Here is a 15,498-nt window from a genome sequence, read left to right as displayed (position 1 = left end):
CAGGTCTGACCCCAAGGAAGTGACTGTTGGTTACATGGGGGGGGGGGGGTCTCAAGAAAAGTAAGCATTTGTGGGGTTAGAGGTTAGAAACTCAGCAGAGCCCCAGGGGCAGCAAAGGCCTCCCTGTGGTGGAGCTGCCCTTCATCCCTCCCACTCTTCCTCCCTACCCCAACCCCCAAGGCCGCCCCTCACAGTCCCAGCTTCCTCTGGGTAGGGGGCCTGGCCCCCATGGCCTCCCAGGCCAGCCCCTGGAGCACCACCTGCCCCAGTCGGCCAGAGACTTCCTGTAGTGCAAGAGATTTATGCAAACGGGCTGGGGCGGTGATGTCACCCCAAGGGGACTATCTTCCAGCGGCAGGCCCTTCGATAAAATCAGGAACTTGTGCTGGCCCTTCAATGTCAAGGGAGGGGGCTCACCCAGGGCTCCTGTAGCTCAGGGGGCAGGCCTGAGCCCTGCACCCGCCTGCGTCCGTCCAGCCCCAGACGGGGCTCCCCATCTCAAGGGGCTCCGCACTGGCCCCCACCGAGGCAGGGGACCCGACCGGCTCGGAGCTCGGCTGGATGTTACAGGCGTGCAAAATGGAAGGGTTTCCCCTCGTCCCCCCTGTAAGTACTGGGACTCCTCCATTAGCCCAACCCGAGGCCCTCGGACACCCACCCGCTTGCCCAGCAGCCCACCAGCCCACTGGCTGCTCTGCCGGCTCGCTATCAGTGGGAAGTTGGTGTTTCCTCCCTGGAGCTCCTGGCCTGAGACCCAGCAAGGGGGCCATTGGGTCCTCAGAGCGTACCCTGGCGGGCTGAGGGCTGGGCCCACAGTGGGGCTGTGATCGGTGGGGCCTGAACGGTTATTTATAGATGGGGCTTGGGTGGCAGCCGGAGCTCCAGGGCAGGGTGCTGGGCTGAGGCCGGTGAGGGAGGCGGCAGAGAGGTGGAGTAGAAGGAGATGGGGAGATTGGCGTGGGGAGAAGCCAGTCCTTGGGACAGTAAAGGCTTGAGAACAGAAGGCAATGGGACAGAGATGTCAGCCCATGGCCTGGGTGCTCCTGGACACTGAGGCTGCTATAAGTCTGGGTCTCCTGTGCCGGGTCCCCTGACATGATTGTTGACGGAACGGTCTGGGCCTTGGGCCTGCAGGTCCCCAAGAGGCTGGGGCCGTCAGGGGCAGGGGCTGGGCAGTAGCAAGGAGTGGAGTCGAGACTAGGGCTACGGTTAAGGTTGGGGCTAGGGCTGGGGGTCGGGGAGAAGAGGGCAGGGTAAGGCTTGGCTGGAGGTGGGACTGGAGTTAGGGCAGGGGCTGAGGCTGGAGATGAAGAAGCAGGACGTAGGGCATCTCAGGAAGGATAAGGCAATAGGCTGGGGCAGATCCACACTGTTTCTGCTCTGGGTGACAGTTGCAGCCTTAGGCAGGTGTCAGACTTAGGCCCCTCTGAGAGGACCCCTCTCCTTTTCCTCACCCCATCTCCACTCAGCAAGGGTAGGGAGCCCTGGGAGGAGCTGGGAAGGGCTTGGCAGGGTCTGTCCACCTGATTTAGCTTTCCCGGCCTAGAGGCAGCTCCCTTCCCCTGCCCACCCTAGCTGGACCTCAGAGCCCCAGGGAGGCATCCCAGGCCTGACATCTTGCTGCTGGGCTGTTCTGCCTAGAAACCCGGTGTTGGGCTCCTGGTCACCTCACTGGGCCAGACACACCACCAACCAGCTAGTCCCCCCACCTGGCCCTGTCCCATCCTTCCCCCACCTGGGACCAAGAAGGTGGGCGGCAGACAGGGGGTGATAGAGGTGGTCCCAGTAAGAGCCAACTCTGCGTCAAGAAAGCCACGGGCCCAGGGGTTTGGCCATACTGTCTCTGACTCTTGACCTCTCAATCCCTGAATGCCAAAGAGAGCAGGGCAGGAGGCACATCTTGGACTCCCACACCAAACCCTTCAGCCCCTCTGCCAGGCCAGGTGCTACTCTGAGTATTCCTGGGAGGTTGGGCTCCCAAGGCAGTCCTGACCCCAACCCAAGCCCTGAGGGCCAGAGTAGCTGTTGTGCAATCCTTGGGCACACACCATGGGATGGGGAGAGGCCTGATGACTGCTGGGAAGCCTCTGGGTGTGTATGTTCCTGTGTCTGTACCAGTGAGTGAGTGAGGAGGGGGAAGGCAGGAGGACAGGGAGGAGTGAGGAGTGGGAGCAGGAGTGAGGGGAGGAGTGAGGGGAGGAGGGAGGAGTAGAGGGAGGAGTGAGGGGTGAGGGGAGGAAGAGAAGGAGAAGAAAGGAAGGGAGGAACACAAGGGAGGATCCCAGAGAGGGTGTCAGAAGGAGGATGGATGAGGGGGAGAGAGAGGATCAAGGCTCTGGCCATCCCATGGCCTCCAAACCCTACCTGGGTGAACGCTGTAAAACCCATCAGTATAATGGCCATTGGTCATTGCGGTGGCCTTGAACATGCCTGGGGCCTGGGCACAGGCCGTGAGAGAGACTGGGGTTTGGAGTGGGGGTTGTGGAGACTGTGGCAGGAGGACAAGCAAGTGTGCTATGAGGATGAGTGTGCAAGTGGAATATGAGTGACGGTGGAAGGACATGGGTAGGAATGTAAGCATTAACACGGTTAATGTGCTTGAAGGCAAATGTGGAGACCTGTGTTAATCCGCGCGTCTCTGTGTGGACCTACTGGGTGAGTGGATAATGGGTGTGTGTGACCACAAGCGTGTGTGAATGTGAGTGAGCTTTAGAGTGAGTGTGAGAGCGAGTGTAGTGGACGTGTGGGCATGAGTTCCCATGTAGGAGTGTGAGTGCGAGTGTGTCCTGGGGAGTATGTGTACATTTGGGGACTGGAGATACATCAATGTGAGGGTGAAAAGGTGAGTATGAGAGATTGGGACTTGGGCACACAGGTGTGAGTGTGTGTGCAGTGCCTGTGAAAAGGGATGGGCTGAGTGGAGGGAGGCCTGCTCTCTCCTCAGCCCTGGTCCTCTTTTGACCTCTGACCTCCAGGGTCTGTCACCCCTTTTCTGCAGGAGCCAAGGGTCTTGCTGTCCTGGGTTCCTGCTCCCACTCTCTGTGGACTCTCCCAGTTCCAGCCAGAGAGAGGGCTGTAGGCTGATGCAGCCACTCAGTCTGGGAGGGCAGGGTGGACCCAACACATTGGGGGGCTGCAAACCTGGCTGGGGTCTCCCTGCCACAGTCCGAGTTCTGACACCCTCTTCTCTCAGCAGCCATCGGAAGACCTGGTTCCCTACGACACAGATCTGTACCAACGCCAAACACACGAATATTACCCCTATCTCAGCAGTGATGGAGAAAGCCACAGTGGTGAGTACAAAGCAGGACGCCCCCCCCCCCAGCTGCCTTCCCTCCCCCAACTTCCTTAGCCTGGCCTGGGTGCCTAAGTGATTTCTGGGGTCTGGAAAGAGAAAAAAAGAAGAAATGGTTCCCAGGGCTTCTTTGGAATTCTGAGAATTGGATCCAGCTAGTTCCCAGGGGAAGTGAATTCACTACCCTAAAACTCCACACTCCTGCTCCCCCACACCCCACACCCCAGCCTCCCTGTATTGAGCATCTTTGGTGGGCCAAGGTCAGCTTCTTCCACATTTATCTTCTTGTCCAATCCTTGTGGTCTTTTTACAAAGGTGGAAACAGGCTTAGGGAGCTAAGTAACTTGGACAAGGTCGCACATCTGGTCAGGGGAACCCAGGTCTGTCTGCTCCAGGTTCAATGCTTTTTCCTCTTCCCTCCCCCTGATTCCTCCTTCCTCCTCTCTGTTCTTGTCACCTCCTTACCCTGAACGGTTGGTGGAGCCCCGTTCCCTGCTGTGTGTGGCCAGCAGCATTTCTCAACCTCTACTGACATGTGCAACCAGATCACTCTATGTTGTGAGGCTTGCCCTGTCCATTGTGGGGTTTTTAGTGCAGTTCCTGGCTTCTACCCACTAGATGCCAGTAGAACCACCAGTCACGACAACCAAAGATGTCTCCACACATTGATGAATGCCCCTTGGAGGGCAGAATAACTCCAATTTGAGACCTGCTGAGCTAAAGGAAAGGCTCTGAGGGTCCCCTCATTCAGCAGTGGCTAAAGCCCTCAGTTTGCTGGAGTGGGGGTGAGAATAGGGTCTGGCCTGAGGGATCCTGTATAGGCCTAATTGCCCACCCCAAGGCCCAGCTTCCATTGGGGGAGGAGAGAGAGGCATTAGGTGCCAGGGATCTGGGCAGGAGCCTGTGAGAGGTCACCCGAAGTGGATCTTGGCTTGTTGATGGGGACACCCCTGAACCAAAGGGGAGGTGGCCCAGTTAATGGGTCCTCTTTTGGGCATTCTCCAGGGGTTCTGAGACCTGGGCAGGCCAGACACTGGGGTGTCTGCAGCCCCAGAGGGAGAGGTGCGCTGGGTGCCAGAGCTGAGGAATGTTTCACACTTGAAGACCACCTCTGGGGGCCAGTCACACCTGTAGCTCCATTCTGCAGGCGTCTCTATGGCAGGCTCAACCTGATGGCCACACCCAGGGGTGCCACGTGCTGCCAGTCCTTCCTCAGGGCTCTCACATCTGGATGCCCAACCTCGGACAGCTTCACCTCACTTCTCACACCTGGCAACTATTATAAAGACCATACCTAGAAGCCATGTCTTGGGAGGAGGTGGCGGATGTACCGCAAGGCCACATCAGGGAACACACAGGCTTCTTTCAGAACCCCAGGGCTAGAAAGGCTTTAAATACCCACTTTTTCATCATTTTAAACTTATTTATAATTGTACAAGAAATGCACCCTCTCTGTGAAAAATCCAGACAATTAGGGGAGAAGGTCTCCCGCATCTAACTCCATTCCCAGCTCTCTTTGCCGGGATCAAGGGCGGGTCTCCATGATCCAGAGACCACCACAGACACCTAGCTGTTAGGACCTGAGCAGTCAAGCCCTCTGGGCTTGAGGACTTGCGCCCCCTGGTGGCTCCAGGCAGTAGGACGGCTTGAGTCCCAGCAAGTTCAGGGCTGCCTGGGACTGCTTCCTTTAGCCTCAGGCCTGACCCCCTCTCAGTTTCACTGTGCTTGGGTGCATTTCCTTTGGGTCTAGTGAAGACTCACTTTTCCCTCCTGTAATATGTGGGTGCTGTTCAAATATCTAGAAATAAGCTAGGCCTGGGGCTGGCTGATGGAGTCACCACTTGACTTTTCCTGGCTCAATGCCCAGGCGGATCCCTTCTATCTGGGGTGGGCCTCTAGGAATGACTCCTGATTAGATGTCATTTGGATCATGAAGCCCCCGTTCCTTCAGTGTCCCCACGTGTCGCAGCCCCTATTCCTTCCAGTCCCCCCCCATCCCATCATTGTCATTCTGGGCGTCATCCGTTCAATCCCTTCCTAATACCTGTTGGAAGGTATTGTCTAAAGGCTCCAGAGTAGAGATGCCCCACATCCTTCCACCAGTTCCTGTATGTCACCTGCATCTATACTTTTAGGCAGCGAAGCTTAGTGAAAAGGCATTGAGGTTGGGCCTGGGTCTAGTCCTGGCTCCATCACTCACCAATGCATAAGCTTGGAGCAAGTGACAACCTTTCTGAGAACCTGTTTCCTCATCTATAAAACTGAGAACATGAAAATACTTACCGCATAGAGTTCTGATGATTAAATGAGGCAATGCCTGTAACGTGTGAGGTAACGTCCTGAGTACCAGGCCAGTAAACTTTCAGGAAATGGTATGTTAGCTTTACTGCATCCCCCCAGGCAGGGAGAGCAGGAGAAGCACAGGGGGCTCTGTGACAGATCAGCTGGGTCATTTTCAACTGACTCAGCTGACAGTCAACCAGCCAGCCACCCACGTATCCATCCAACACTTATTATCCTCTCCGCATGTCCACGCATCCACCAAATAGCCTCTGGTTATATGCCGTGTACCAGACCCTGTTCCAGGCACTGGAGCTTCCATGACAAGCAAGACAGACAAGGCCACTGCTCTTATGGAACTTACATTCCAGTGAGGGAGAGAGATAGTAAACAATCAAGTAAGCAGAATGTAATCATGAGTCCTATGAAAAGCAGAGTAATGTAATGTGGTGTGTCTGTGTGTGGGGCTACTCTAATTTGGGTGGTCAGGGAAGGCAGTTGAGTGGAAATCTGAGTGAAGAGAAGGAATGTGCATGCAAAGACAGGTGGGGGTAGGGTGTCCCAGGTAGAGAGCAAGTACAAAAGCAAGATTCACCAGCCAGAGTGGCTGGTGAACATGGGGATGGGCAGTGAAGATAAAATGAAACTGGAGGGTCTGCAGGGAGGCAGACCGCACAGGGCCTGAGGCCATTGCGGGAGTTTGGGTTTACCCTAAACACAATGGGTGGCATTGGAAGGTTCTGAGCAGGTAAATGACATGCTCTGAATAACATCGTATATGTGTGTGTGTTTGATGATACTCTAAATGCATTTTAAATCTTTAATTACTAAAGTAACAAATACTCATTGCAAAAAATTAAAAAAAAATACAACAGTATATCAAGTAAAAAATTTCCCTCTTTCCAACCTCACTCCCCACTGATAGCCCCTTAAGTCTATTCTCGCAGACATTTTATTCTACATATATAACCCTGTATGTTTGCAAATATATGCATACACACGTGCATAGTCTAGCCATTCAAAAATGGAATTGTGGTATCACGCTGTTCTCCTATTTGCAATTTTTTACCTAAACTTATAGACATGACATACGTAGTATATCAGAGATAGATTAAAAATTATGTTTCCAGTCTTTCTATTACAGTGCTATGTAAATGTATGCATGCAGTGTTTGCATGCCATCTTGAAATAGACCTAGGACATTATTCATTTACAAATATTTATTGAGTACCTTCCATATTCTAGGGGGAGATGACTCTAGCTTGATTTTAAAATTTGAGACATTATCTACTCACTTGTACTATGAAAGATGAGAATTTGACTCTTTTGTCATTCATAATACACACACACACACACACACACACACACACACACACACTTCCCCACACATACCAAGATAATTAGATAGTAACTTTTTTCTTGTTTTCCAGCTTTACTGATATAATTGACATACAATGCTGTATAAGTTTAAGGTGAACAGCATAATGACCTCACTCACACACATATATATTGTGAAATGATTACCACAAATTTAGTTAACATCCATCACCTCATATAGTTACAAAAATTGTTTTTCCTTGTGATGAGAACTTTTAGGATCTACTTTCTTAGCAACCTTCAAATATGCTATCCAGCAGTATTAGCTATAGTCACCATGCTGGATGTGACATCCCTAGGACTTACCCATCTTATACTGTAAGTCTGTACCTTTTGACCACCTTCATCCAATTCCTCCACCCCCACGCCCTGCCTCTGGCAACCACAAATCTGATCTCTTTTTCTATGAGTTTGGAATTTTTTGTTTTTAAAGATTGCACATATAAGTGAGATCATATATTTGTCTTTCTCCGTATAGTAACTTTTGCTAAATCAGTATATGAATTTCCATTATTACGACCATGTGAATCTCACTCACGATAAGCCACGTGGCGTACTTTGAGTACCTGTGTTCTCTCGTCCCTGTGTTTCTGAGGAGCAGTGTAGCAAGGAGATAAGCGCCCTCACTATAGAACCAGATCGTTGGGGTTCACACCCCCGCTTCCCAGTACTATCACGGGTGACCACGGGCAATATATTTCACTCTCTTTCTCATAGTGATACCTACTTCACAGGATTGCTGCACTGAGTGACTGTGTGTCAAATGCTTAGAACAGTGAATGTTACATAAGGATTCGTTATTCTTATCAGTATAGTCTCCTAAGAAAGGCTGTGTCGGGGGTAAGTTTTTGTGGTTGTTTTACCTCGTGTCTTTAATCTATGCTCTTACTTTAATCTATGCTCTTAGCTTGGCTGTATATAAAAATCTGGGTTGAAAACCATTTTTTTTCCCTTAGAAATTTGAAAGCATTTCTCTGTTATCTTCTGGTTACTGGAGTTTTTCTTATGAAGTCTGATGCCCTTCCATGTCCATATTTTTTTACTGTAAACTATTTTTTGTTTGTTTATTTTTTCTGTTTGTTTAGTTTTGTTTTGACTCTGGAAGCTTTTAGTATCTTCTCCCAATGTCTAGTGGTTGCACTGAATAAGATTTTTAAAAGATTACTTTGTCTGCTATGTGGAGAATAGGTGGAGAGGAGGCAAAATTAGGAAGAGGGAGACAGCACAAGTAGGAAAGTATTAGAATAATCCAGGCAAGAGAGGACGGTGGCTTGGACAAGGGTGGTAGCAATGAGACAGAAGGGAATGCAGAGATTCAGCACAGATTGTGAAGGCAGGGCTCATAGAATTTGCTGTTTTTTATTATTATTATTTTAATTGTAGTAAAACATACATAATATAAAATTTACCATCTTAGCCATCTTTAAATGTACAGTTCAGTGGCATTAGCACACTCATGCTGCTGTGGAACCATCACCATCACCCATCTCCATAGCGCTTTCATCTTGCAAGACTGAAACTCTGTACCCATTAAACAATAACTCCCCATTACCCGCTCCCCGCAGCCCCTGGCAACCACCATTCTACTTTCCGTTTCTGTGACTTTTACTACATTAGTTATCTCGTATGAGTGCAACCATACATCATAGTATTTATTTTTGTGACTGGCATGTTTCACTTAGCATAATGTCCTCAAGGTTCATCCATGTGGCAGCATGTGGCAGAATTTCCTTCCTTTCTAAGACTGAATAATATTCCAGTGTACGTGTAGATCACATTTTGTTTCTCCATTCATCTGTCAATGGACACCAGCGTTGCTTTTGGCTATTGTGAATAATACTGTTGTGGACATGGGTGTCCAAATATCTCTTTGAGTCCCTGCTTTTAGTGCTTGTGGGAATATACTCAGAAATGGAATTTTTGGATCATATAGTAATTTTATTTTTAATTTTTTGAGGAACAACCATGCTGTTTTCTATAGTGGCTGCACCATTTTACATTCCCACCGACAGTGCCCAAGGGTTGTGATTTCTCCACATCCTCTCCAACACCTGTCATTTTCTGTTTTTTGATAATAACCATCCTACTGGGTTTCATAGGATTTGCTATTTATGATGGGATTAGTAAAGGAAATATAGTTCCAAAGCATGACTCTTCTCCATCCATCCCTCTTTCCATATACTCTTGCATCCTTCCGTACTACTAACCATCTGTCAAGTGTTCACACATCAATCTAATCATCTACTTGTTCCCCTTTCCCATCATCCTTCTCGCCACCTACCAAGCCCTCCATCCGTCTCCCACTGACTTACCCATCTAATAAACATATACAGGTATCTTTTATATTCTAGGCACGTTGCTAGGTGCTGTGGAATGAATACAACTCAGGTCCTGCCAGATGTATCTTTGCAACAAGAGAAATAACACATAAAGCCCTAATAACTAGGATGTAAGGTAGAGAGTAATAAGGACCATGAGACCTGGAGCTGTCTGCTCTGGGCCCTCATTTTCTGTCTCTGAACGATTTGCAGGAGGCTGGCCTTCAGGAGCCCTTGTCCAATGACCTGTGATTTCCTGAGAAAGTTTTTTCTCAGCTCTTGCTTTCTTAATTCCTCATCTTCCTTCTCTGTCGTGATCTTACTTCTGTTCCCCTGGGGGAGGAGACCTGGCTTCAGGCTGGGGTTTCTGCTCTGAGGAGATAAGGTCAAATGAATAACACTTAAGGCTTGAATTTTGTGTGTAGGGGGTTGTTTTGAATATCATTTTATTTTTGTCCTGGTGACATACAGGTATTAGTGACAGCAAAAAAACTGAGTAAGAATAGGGATGTGTGGGTAGGACTTTGGTCTCAGATTGGGAGCTGGTTTAGAGGGAGGAAATGAGAAATTTAGATGAATCGGTCATTGCTGGCTGGATGATGGATGGATGGATGGATGAATGGATGGATGGATGGATAATATTAGGTTGGTGCAAAAGTAATTGCAGATTTTGCAATTGTTTTTAACCTTTTAAACCACAATTACTTTTGCACCAACCTAATAGATGATGAGTGCATGAAGGATGGATGATGGATGATGGATGAGGGGTGGGTGGATGATGGTAGATAGACAGATGGATAAGAGCGGTCAGTAAAGTCTCTTTGTCACCATAGGTCTTACTTAACACTCCCATGAACCGTCTTTTTCCTCAGAGATGGCATGGTAGAGTGGTAAGAGTTTAGGCCCTGGCGTCACAGGTAGGTTTGGATCCTGGCTCTACCAATGACTGTCTGTGAACAAGGGACTTAATCTCTTTGAGTCAGAGTTTCCTCATGTACAAAAGGAAGATTATACTATAGTGGCCACCCAGTCAGAGCTAAGGTGAGGGTTAAATGAGATAATATGGATTAAGTACTTAGCAAAGTGCCTGGTAACATTAAAAAACACATTAAAAGTTGACTTTTACTGGTCATTTAATCAAATATTGTTTGAGACCTACTATGTGTTGGGTACCTAACAGACTCTAGAAAAGAGGGTCCAGAGCTATTTCCAGATATGCAAATGACATTATATTCTTTTGAGGAGCAGAGAGTTGTGCTAAGGAGGCATACATTGCAGGATGGCCTGGGTGGCCCATTGAAGGGACAAAAAGGGGTTAAGCAATTCATTCATGACCAGTTATCCAGAAATGAGGTCCAAAGAGCCCAGGAGTGCTGACCTTTACACTAGGAAGGACTCCTTGTACGTATTGGGCCCCATCTCTGCCTACCAGACAGCATTTATTACCCAATTGTTTGAGCGCCGATATTAAGGGTAAAGACAAGGTTTCCATTGGGCCTTTTGAAACCTTCATTGTAGCTCAAGAGTCTCGACTGCAGCTTTCAATCGAGACTCTGGAGCAGGGTTCCAGAACTTCAATGAGCAAAGGAACCTCGATTCCAGCTCCCCTCTCAGTGCATCTGATCTAGTGAGTCTCTGGTGGGCCCCAAAACCTGCAGGCTTTTTCAGCCCCACAAGTGACTCTGATGAAAGTCTACTGTGACCTGCTTTGGGAAATGCTGGCCTCAGGCTGGGACCACCAGAATGAGCCCATGTGTCTCAGGCAGAGCTAGAATAGTGGTGGGGAGCAGGAGGGAAGGGGCACTCAGGGGCCCTCGCCCCACACCTGGAGAGCTGCATGCACTCAGGGCCCTCCCAGCCCCAACTGGGTGGGTGTGAGGATGGGGACTTGGTGGGCAGGATTGATGAGGCATTCTGAGAGGATCTGGGCGCTTCTGCCTGAGCAGGGGAAGGCAAAAATGGGAAGGGCCAGAGTGGGGCCGGAGGGTGGAGCTCCAGCTAAAGAGGCACTGGATGTGCTCACCAAATCCCAGAACCCCCAAAGGCCCACCTCTAAAGGACAGCCAACTCTCCCACAGCAAGTGGAGAGATTCTGGATCTCGTTCACTCATTGCAAGATGAAAGTGTACATTAAGTGTTGTTTTGTCTTCCCTTCAGGTTCAGATAATTTAGTGCAGGAGAGTCAGTGAGAATTCTTAAGAGAATAGGGTTCATTCATTCATTCAGGAAATGATTTCACATGTGGATAGGACCTCAGTAACTGTCTGGCTGGGTCTCCAACCTTTAGAGGCTCAGGGAAATAAAATGTCCTGTCCAAGGTCATGCGACAAAGCCACCACAGAGCAGGATTAGAAAGCGAGTCTTCTGATCACCAGTCTAGAGCCAAAAAAACCCACGTCATTTCTTAGGGATGTGTGAGTGGGTATATGCTTGTGTGAGAGAGAAAAAGAAAGATGATACACACACACATGCACACACGCACGGGCATGTAGGCTATTGGTGGTCTCACTGCAGGTCCCCCTGTACACTCCCTGTTTGGGTCCCTGAGAAAATCCCTCTTGTCACTTTATCACCATATCTTCTTTTGGACCCAAAATTGTAACCAGGAAGTCCTTAGACATGTGGCAGTTTTTGTTCCTGGAAAAGGTGCCCAGAGGAACCGTGTTGAAGACCTGCCCAAGTCCCAAGACAGGGCTCTCAGTGGCACGTGGCTGTTCCCAAACCTGACCCCACCCTACCACAGACTCTGAAAGCACCCATGGGGGAGTTTCCAGGAAAACTTCGGGTCCTAGCAACCTCACTGGAACACAGATGCAGCTGCCCAAGGTCATGGCTTTGAAGGGGTAGCACCATGAGCCTGGACTAGTTCTGGTGTGTGAGGAATGTCAGCCTTGTGACTTTGCAGTCACACACCTTGGCCATGTGACAAGGCCATGTGCACGTGACTGGGCAGGCAGTCAGCTCAGGAACCACAGGGAGGTCTTAAGGGGAGGGGAGAGGAACCAACCTTCTCCAAGGGCCTACTCTGAGGCGAGGAGTTTTACAAATGTGAACTCATTGGTATCCTGATAACTGTTATATCCATTTTACAGGTGAGTCAACTGAGGCCAGAAAGGTCCATGCGTGTGTCTGAGGTCGCACAGGCAGTAAATGGCAGTGTCAGGATTCAAAAGCCTGTGTCCTAGTGGCCACATGAGAGGCAGAAAGGAAAAGTTGTTGAGCAAGCAGTCTTTGCTTCAGGCCTGGGTCCCGGCTCTGCCACTTATGAGGCCTTTGACCCTGAACATGTTACATAGGCGGCCCCTCCAAGCCTCAGGATCCTCACCTATCAAATGGGGTCGTCAAATAACAAGCTGGGTGGTGAGATGATTAACATCAACTTGTAGCCCAGCCTGGCCCATGGTAATAGCCCAGAGGCCTAGCATTCTTGTTTTTTAAATTACTCTGACCGCTCCTGCCCTGCTCACTCCCGGACTCATGCCTTACTGCCTGGCTGCCCCCTGCAGACCATTACTGGGACTTCCACCCGCACCACGTGCACAGCGAGTTTGAGAGCTTCGCTGAGAACCACTTCACGGAGCTGCAGAGCGTGCAGCCCCCGCAGCTGCAGCAGCTCTACCGGCACATGGAGCTGGAGCAGATGCATGTGCTCGACACCCCCATGGCTCCCACCCACGCCGGCCTCGGCCACCAGGTTTGTGTGTCCGACCCTGCGCAATGGCGTCCTGGGCCTGTGGTGAGGCCCGGGCTTCACAGGAAGCTGACGCAGGCTCTTACTCAACTCGACTTCCTGCTCCACAGTGTCAACGGCGGCCGGAGCCCCAACGGCTCCTCCTGACCCTCCGACTGACCTCGTGACCCCACACCCCTTATCTCTTCTTACCCCCACAATGGACAGAGCCCAGATAATTCCCACCCCCCACACTGATCTGCCCGCCTCCAATGGCCTTGTCACTGGCCCTCCTGACCCGCACTGGCTGCAACACCCATTTACCGGCCCCTCATGGATCTGGCATCCAAGACGCGCACTGACCTCCCCTGACCTCTCTTGGCCCCTCCACCTCCTTCCTGCCCTCCTTTATTGACTCTCCTCAGCCCCACCCACCCTAATCCTGATTTCGCTGACCTCTGTCATCCTTCACTGACCTCTACTGTCCCATCAGTCACTCATCACCCACTTGTTAAACCCCATTCACTCTGATACCTAACTCATAGGACCCGCCTCACCCCCACTTCTCACCCCAGGGCCACTGCTAGTCCATAGGCACTTTGTGCATGCAGGCAAATGGGGCCCCTTCCCTGGGCCTCTCGGCCCTGAACCACGGGCCCCAGCTTGGCAGGATTTCAGCAGTGCTTATCCTCAGGACCTGCACCTGAGTGTGGTAACCTGCCTGGCCTCCAATTTCCCAGCCTGCTTTCAAATCCTTCTGGCCCTGCTGACCTCCCCGTCCTCAGCACTCCATCTTCTCTCACTCCACTGACACCCGTCCCACAGCTCTGAGCTTTAAATGTCCCTCACTGACCTCAATTCTCTTCTCCCCACCTTTCCAGGTCCCCTACCTCCCCCGTATGTGCCTTCCGTACCCCTCCCTGTCCCCCGCCCAGCCCAGCTCGGATGAGGAGGAGGGTGAGCGGCAAAGCCCCCCGCTGGAGGTATCTGATGGGGAGGCCGAAGGCCTGGAGCCAGGGCCAGGCCTCCTGCATGGAGAAACAGGTAGGGGGACCCAGCTCCTGCGCCAACCCCAGCCATATGTGTGACCCATGCCCACCCCAGACAAGGCCAACTGATGCAGCAGTCATACCGCAGAACCGAGTGTGTGTGTGTGTGTGTGTGTGTGTGTGTGTGTGTGACCGTTTGCCAATGTGTGTGTTCACACGTGTGGTTTGTGGTGGCGTCTGTGAGCACGTGTGTATGAGTGTTGTACCTATCTGTGCTGTGTGTGAGTGGGTGTGAGTGTGTGTGTGCCAGGCATGGGGTGGGGGAGCCGGTTCCCCCGTGGCACTCCATGGGGTGGTGGGCATGGGTCCCCAAGCTGGGGCGCTGACCACCCCACCTCCCGCCCACAGGCAGCAAGAAGAAGATCCGCCTGTACCAGTTCCTGCTCGACCTGCTGCGCAGCGGCGACATGAAGGACAGCATCTGGTGGGTGGACAAGGATAAGGGCACCTTCCAGTTCTCGTCCAAGCACAAAGAGGCGCTGGCACACCGCTGGGGCATCCAGAAGGGCAACCGCAAGAAGATGACCTACCAGAAGATGGCGCGCGCACTGCGCAACTACGGCAAGACGGGCGAGGTCAAGAAGGTCAAGAAGAAGCTCACCTACCAGTTCAGCGGGGAGGTGCTGGGCCGTGGGGGCCTGGCCGAGCGGCGCCACCCGCCCCACTGAGCCCTGGCCCGCACACCCGCTGGGCCCGCCAGGCCTCCCCGCTGGCCATAGCATTAACCCCTCGCCCAGTCGGACACAGGGAGTGAAGCTCCCAGGGGCCAGGGTAGGACTGTGGCGGGCCAGGCCTCGCCTCATTGCCCCTCCCTTCTCCTCCAAGCCCCCTGTCCACATCCCTGCTTCGCCTCCCACCAGGACTCCAGCACAGCCTCTAGAAGGCCACTTGGGCATCTGACCCCAGGGAAGGGTCAGCCTTGCTTAGTACAACCAGGGTGCTTCCTGGGGAGTTCGAAGTAACCATATCTGTATAAATTGAACTTACCTTTTTAAGCATCTCCCCCTTCCCACACCTGCCCCCCATTAGCTTCTATAAGAAACCCCATTATTAAAGTTATTCTCTGTGCGTCCTTTTGCAGCACAGAGAATCTCTTAAATTTGTTTCTGCACCTTGTCTGGGCCCCCTGTGTGATCTCTCTTTTTCTCGTTTGTCCATCGGGCATTTACTGAAGACCCTACCCAATGTTTGGATGCTGGGGACATGAGGACAAATGACACACAGTGCCCGACCAGGAGTTAGACCTGGCGGAAAGAAGGAGTCTTCAGTTGTTATTGGGGGAATAAATCATTAAAAAGCCCTCCAGACCTGGAAAATATATATTTTTAAAAGCCTCAATGAGGCTTAAACTCATAATCTCTAGGTTACGACCCCAGTGATGATGATAATAATAATGGCAACAACAATGGGTTTTCTGGCCATTTATTACATGTCAACCTTGAGAAGTGAAGTCTAATATCATCCCATTTTACAGACTGTGAAACTGAGGCTTGTAGAGGTCAAGTAGTT

General features: G+C 51.1%; 1 protein-coding gene across 3 annotated transcripts; it reads left to right on the top strand.

Moving 5' to 3' along the window:
• The first annotated feature begins 302 nt into the window (after nucleotides 1-302).
• SPI1 (Spi-1 proto-oncogene) lies at nucleotides 303-15,105 on the top strand. 3 transcript variants are annotated; one of them, XM_019743685.2, is made up of 5 exons: nucleotides 303-606; nucleotides 3,194-3,293; nucleotides 12,777-12,964; nucleotides 13,822-13,984; nucleotides 14,338-15,105. In XM_019743685.2, the coding sequence occupies exons 1-5, from the start codon at nucleotides 562-564 to the stop codon at nucleotides 14,655-14,657; spliced, it is 816 nt and encodes a 271-aa protein (XP_019599244.1). In that variant the 5' UTR covers nucleotides 303-561; the 3' UTR covers nucleotides 14,658-15,105. The 3 variants fall into 3 exon arrangements, with proteins under 3 accessions (XP_019599244.1, XP_019599245.1, XP_074192470.1); XM_019743686.2 differs by having other exon boundaries at nucleotides 304-606; nucleotides 3,197-3,293; XM_074336369.1 differs by lacking the exon at nucleotides 303-606 and adding an exon at nucleotides 2,333-2,655 and having other exon boundaries at nucleotides 3,197-3,293.
• The last annotated feature ends 393 nt before the right edge of the window (nucleotides 15,106-15,498 follow it).

Source organism: Rhinolophus sinicus, linkage group LG06 (assembly GCF_036562045.2).
Source record: "Rhinolophus sinicus isolate RSC01 linkage group LG06, ASM3656204v1, whole genome shotgun sequence".
NCBI classification, from domain to species: Eukaryota; Metazoa; Chordata; class Mammalia; order Chiroptera; family Rhinolophidae; genus Rhinolophus; species Rhinolophus sinicus.
Note: the sequence above shows the minus strand (reverse complement) of the source record. Positions and strands in the feature narration are given on the sequence as shown.

Bases quoted from the DNA above. Each gene is read 5' to 3' on its own strand.
- SPI1 (XM_074336369.1), top strand. From the start codon at position 2,593: ATGTGCTTGAAGGCAAATGTGGAGACCTGTGTTAATCCGCGCGTCTCT. The intron at 3,294-12,776 runs GTGAGTACAAAG...TGCCCCCTGCAG, and splicing joins TGATGGAGAAAGCCACAGTG to ACCATTACTGGGACTTCCAC. The intron at 12,965-13,821 runs GTTTGTGTGTCC...CCACCTTTCCAG, and splicing joins ACGCCGGCCTCGGCCACCAG to GTCCCCTACCTCCCCCGTAT.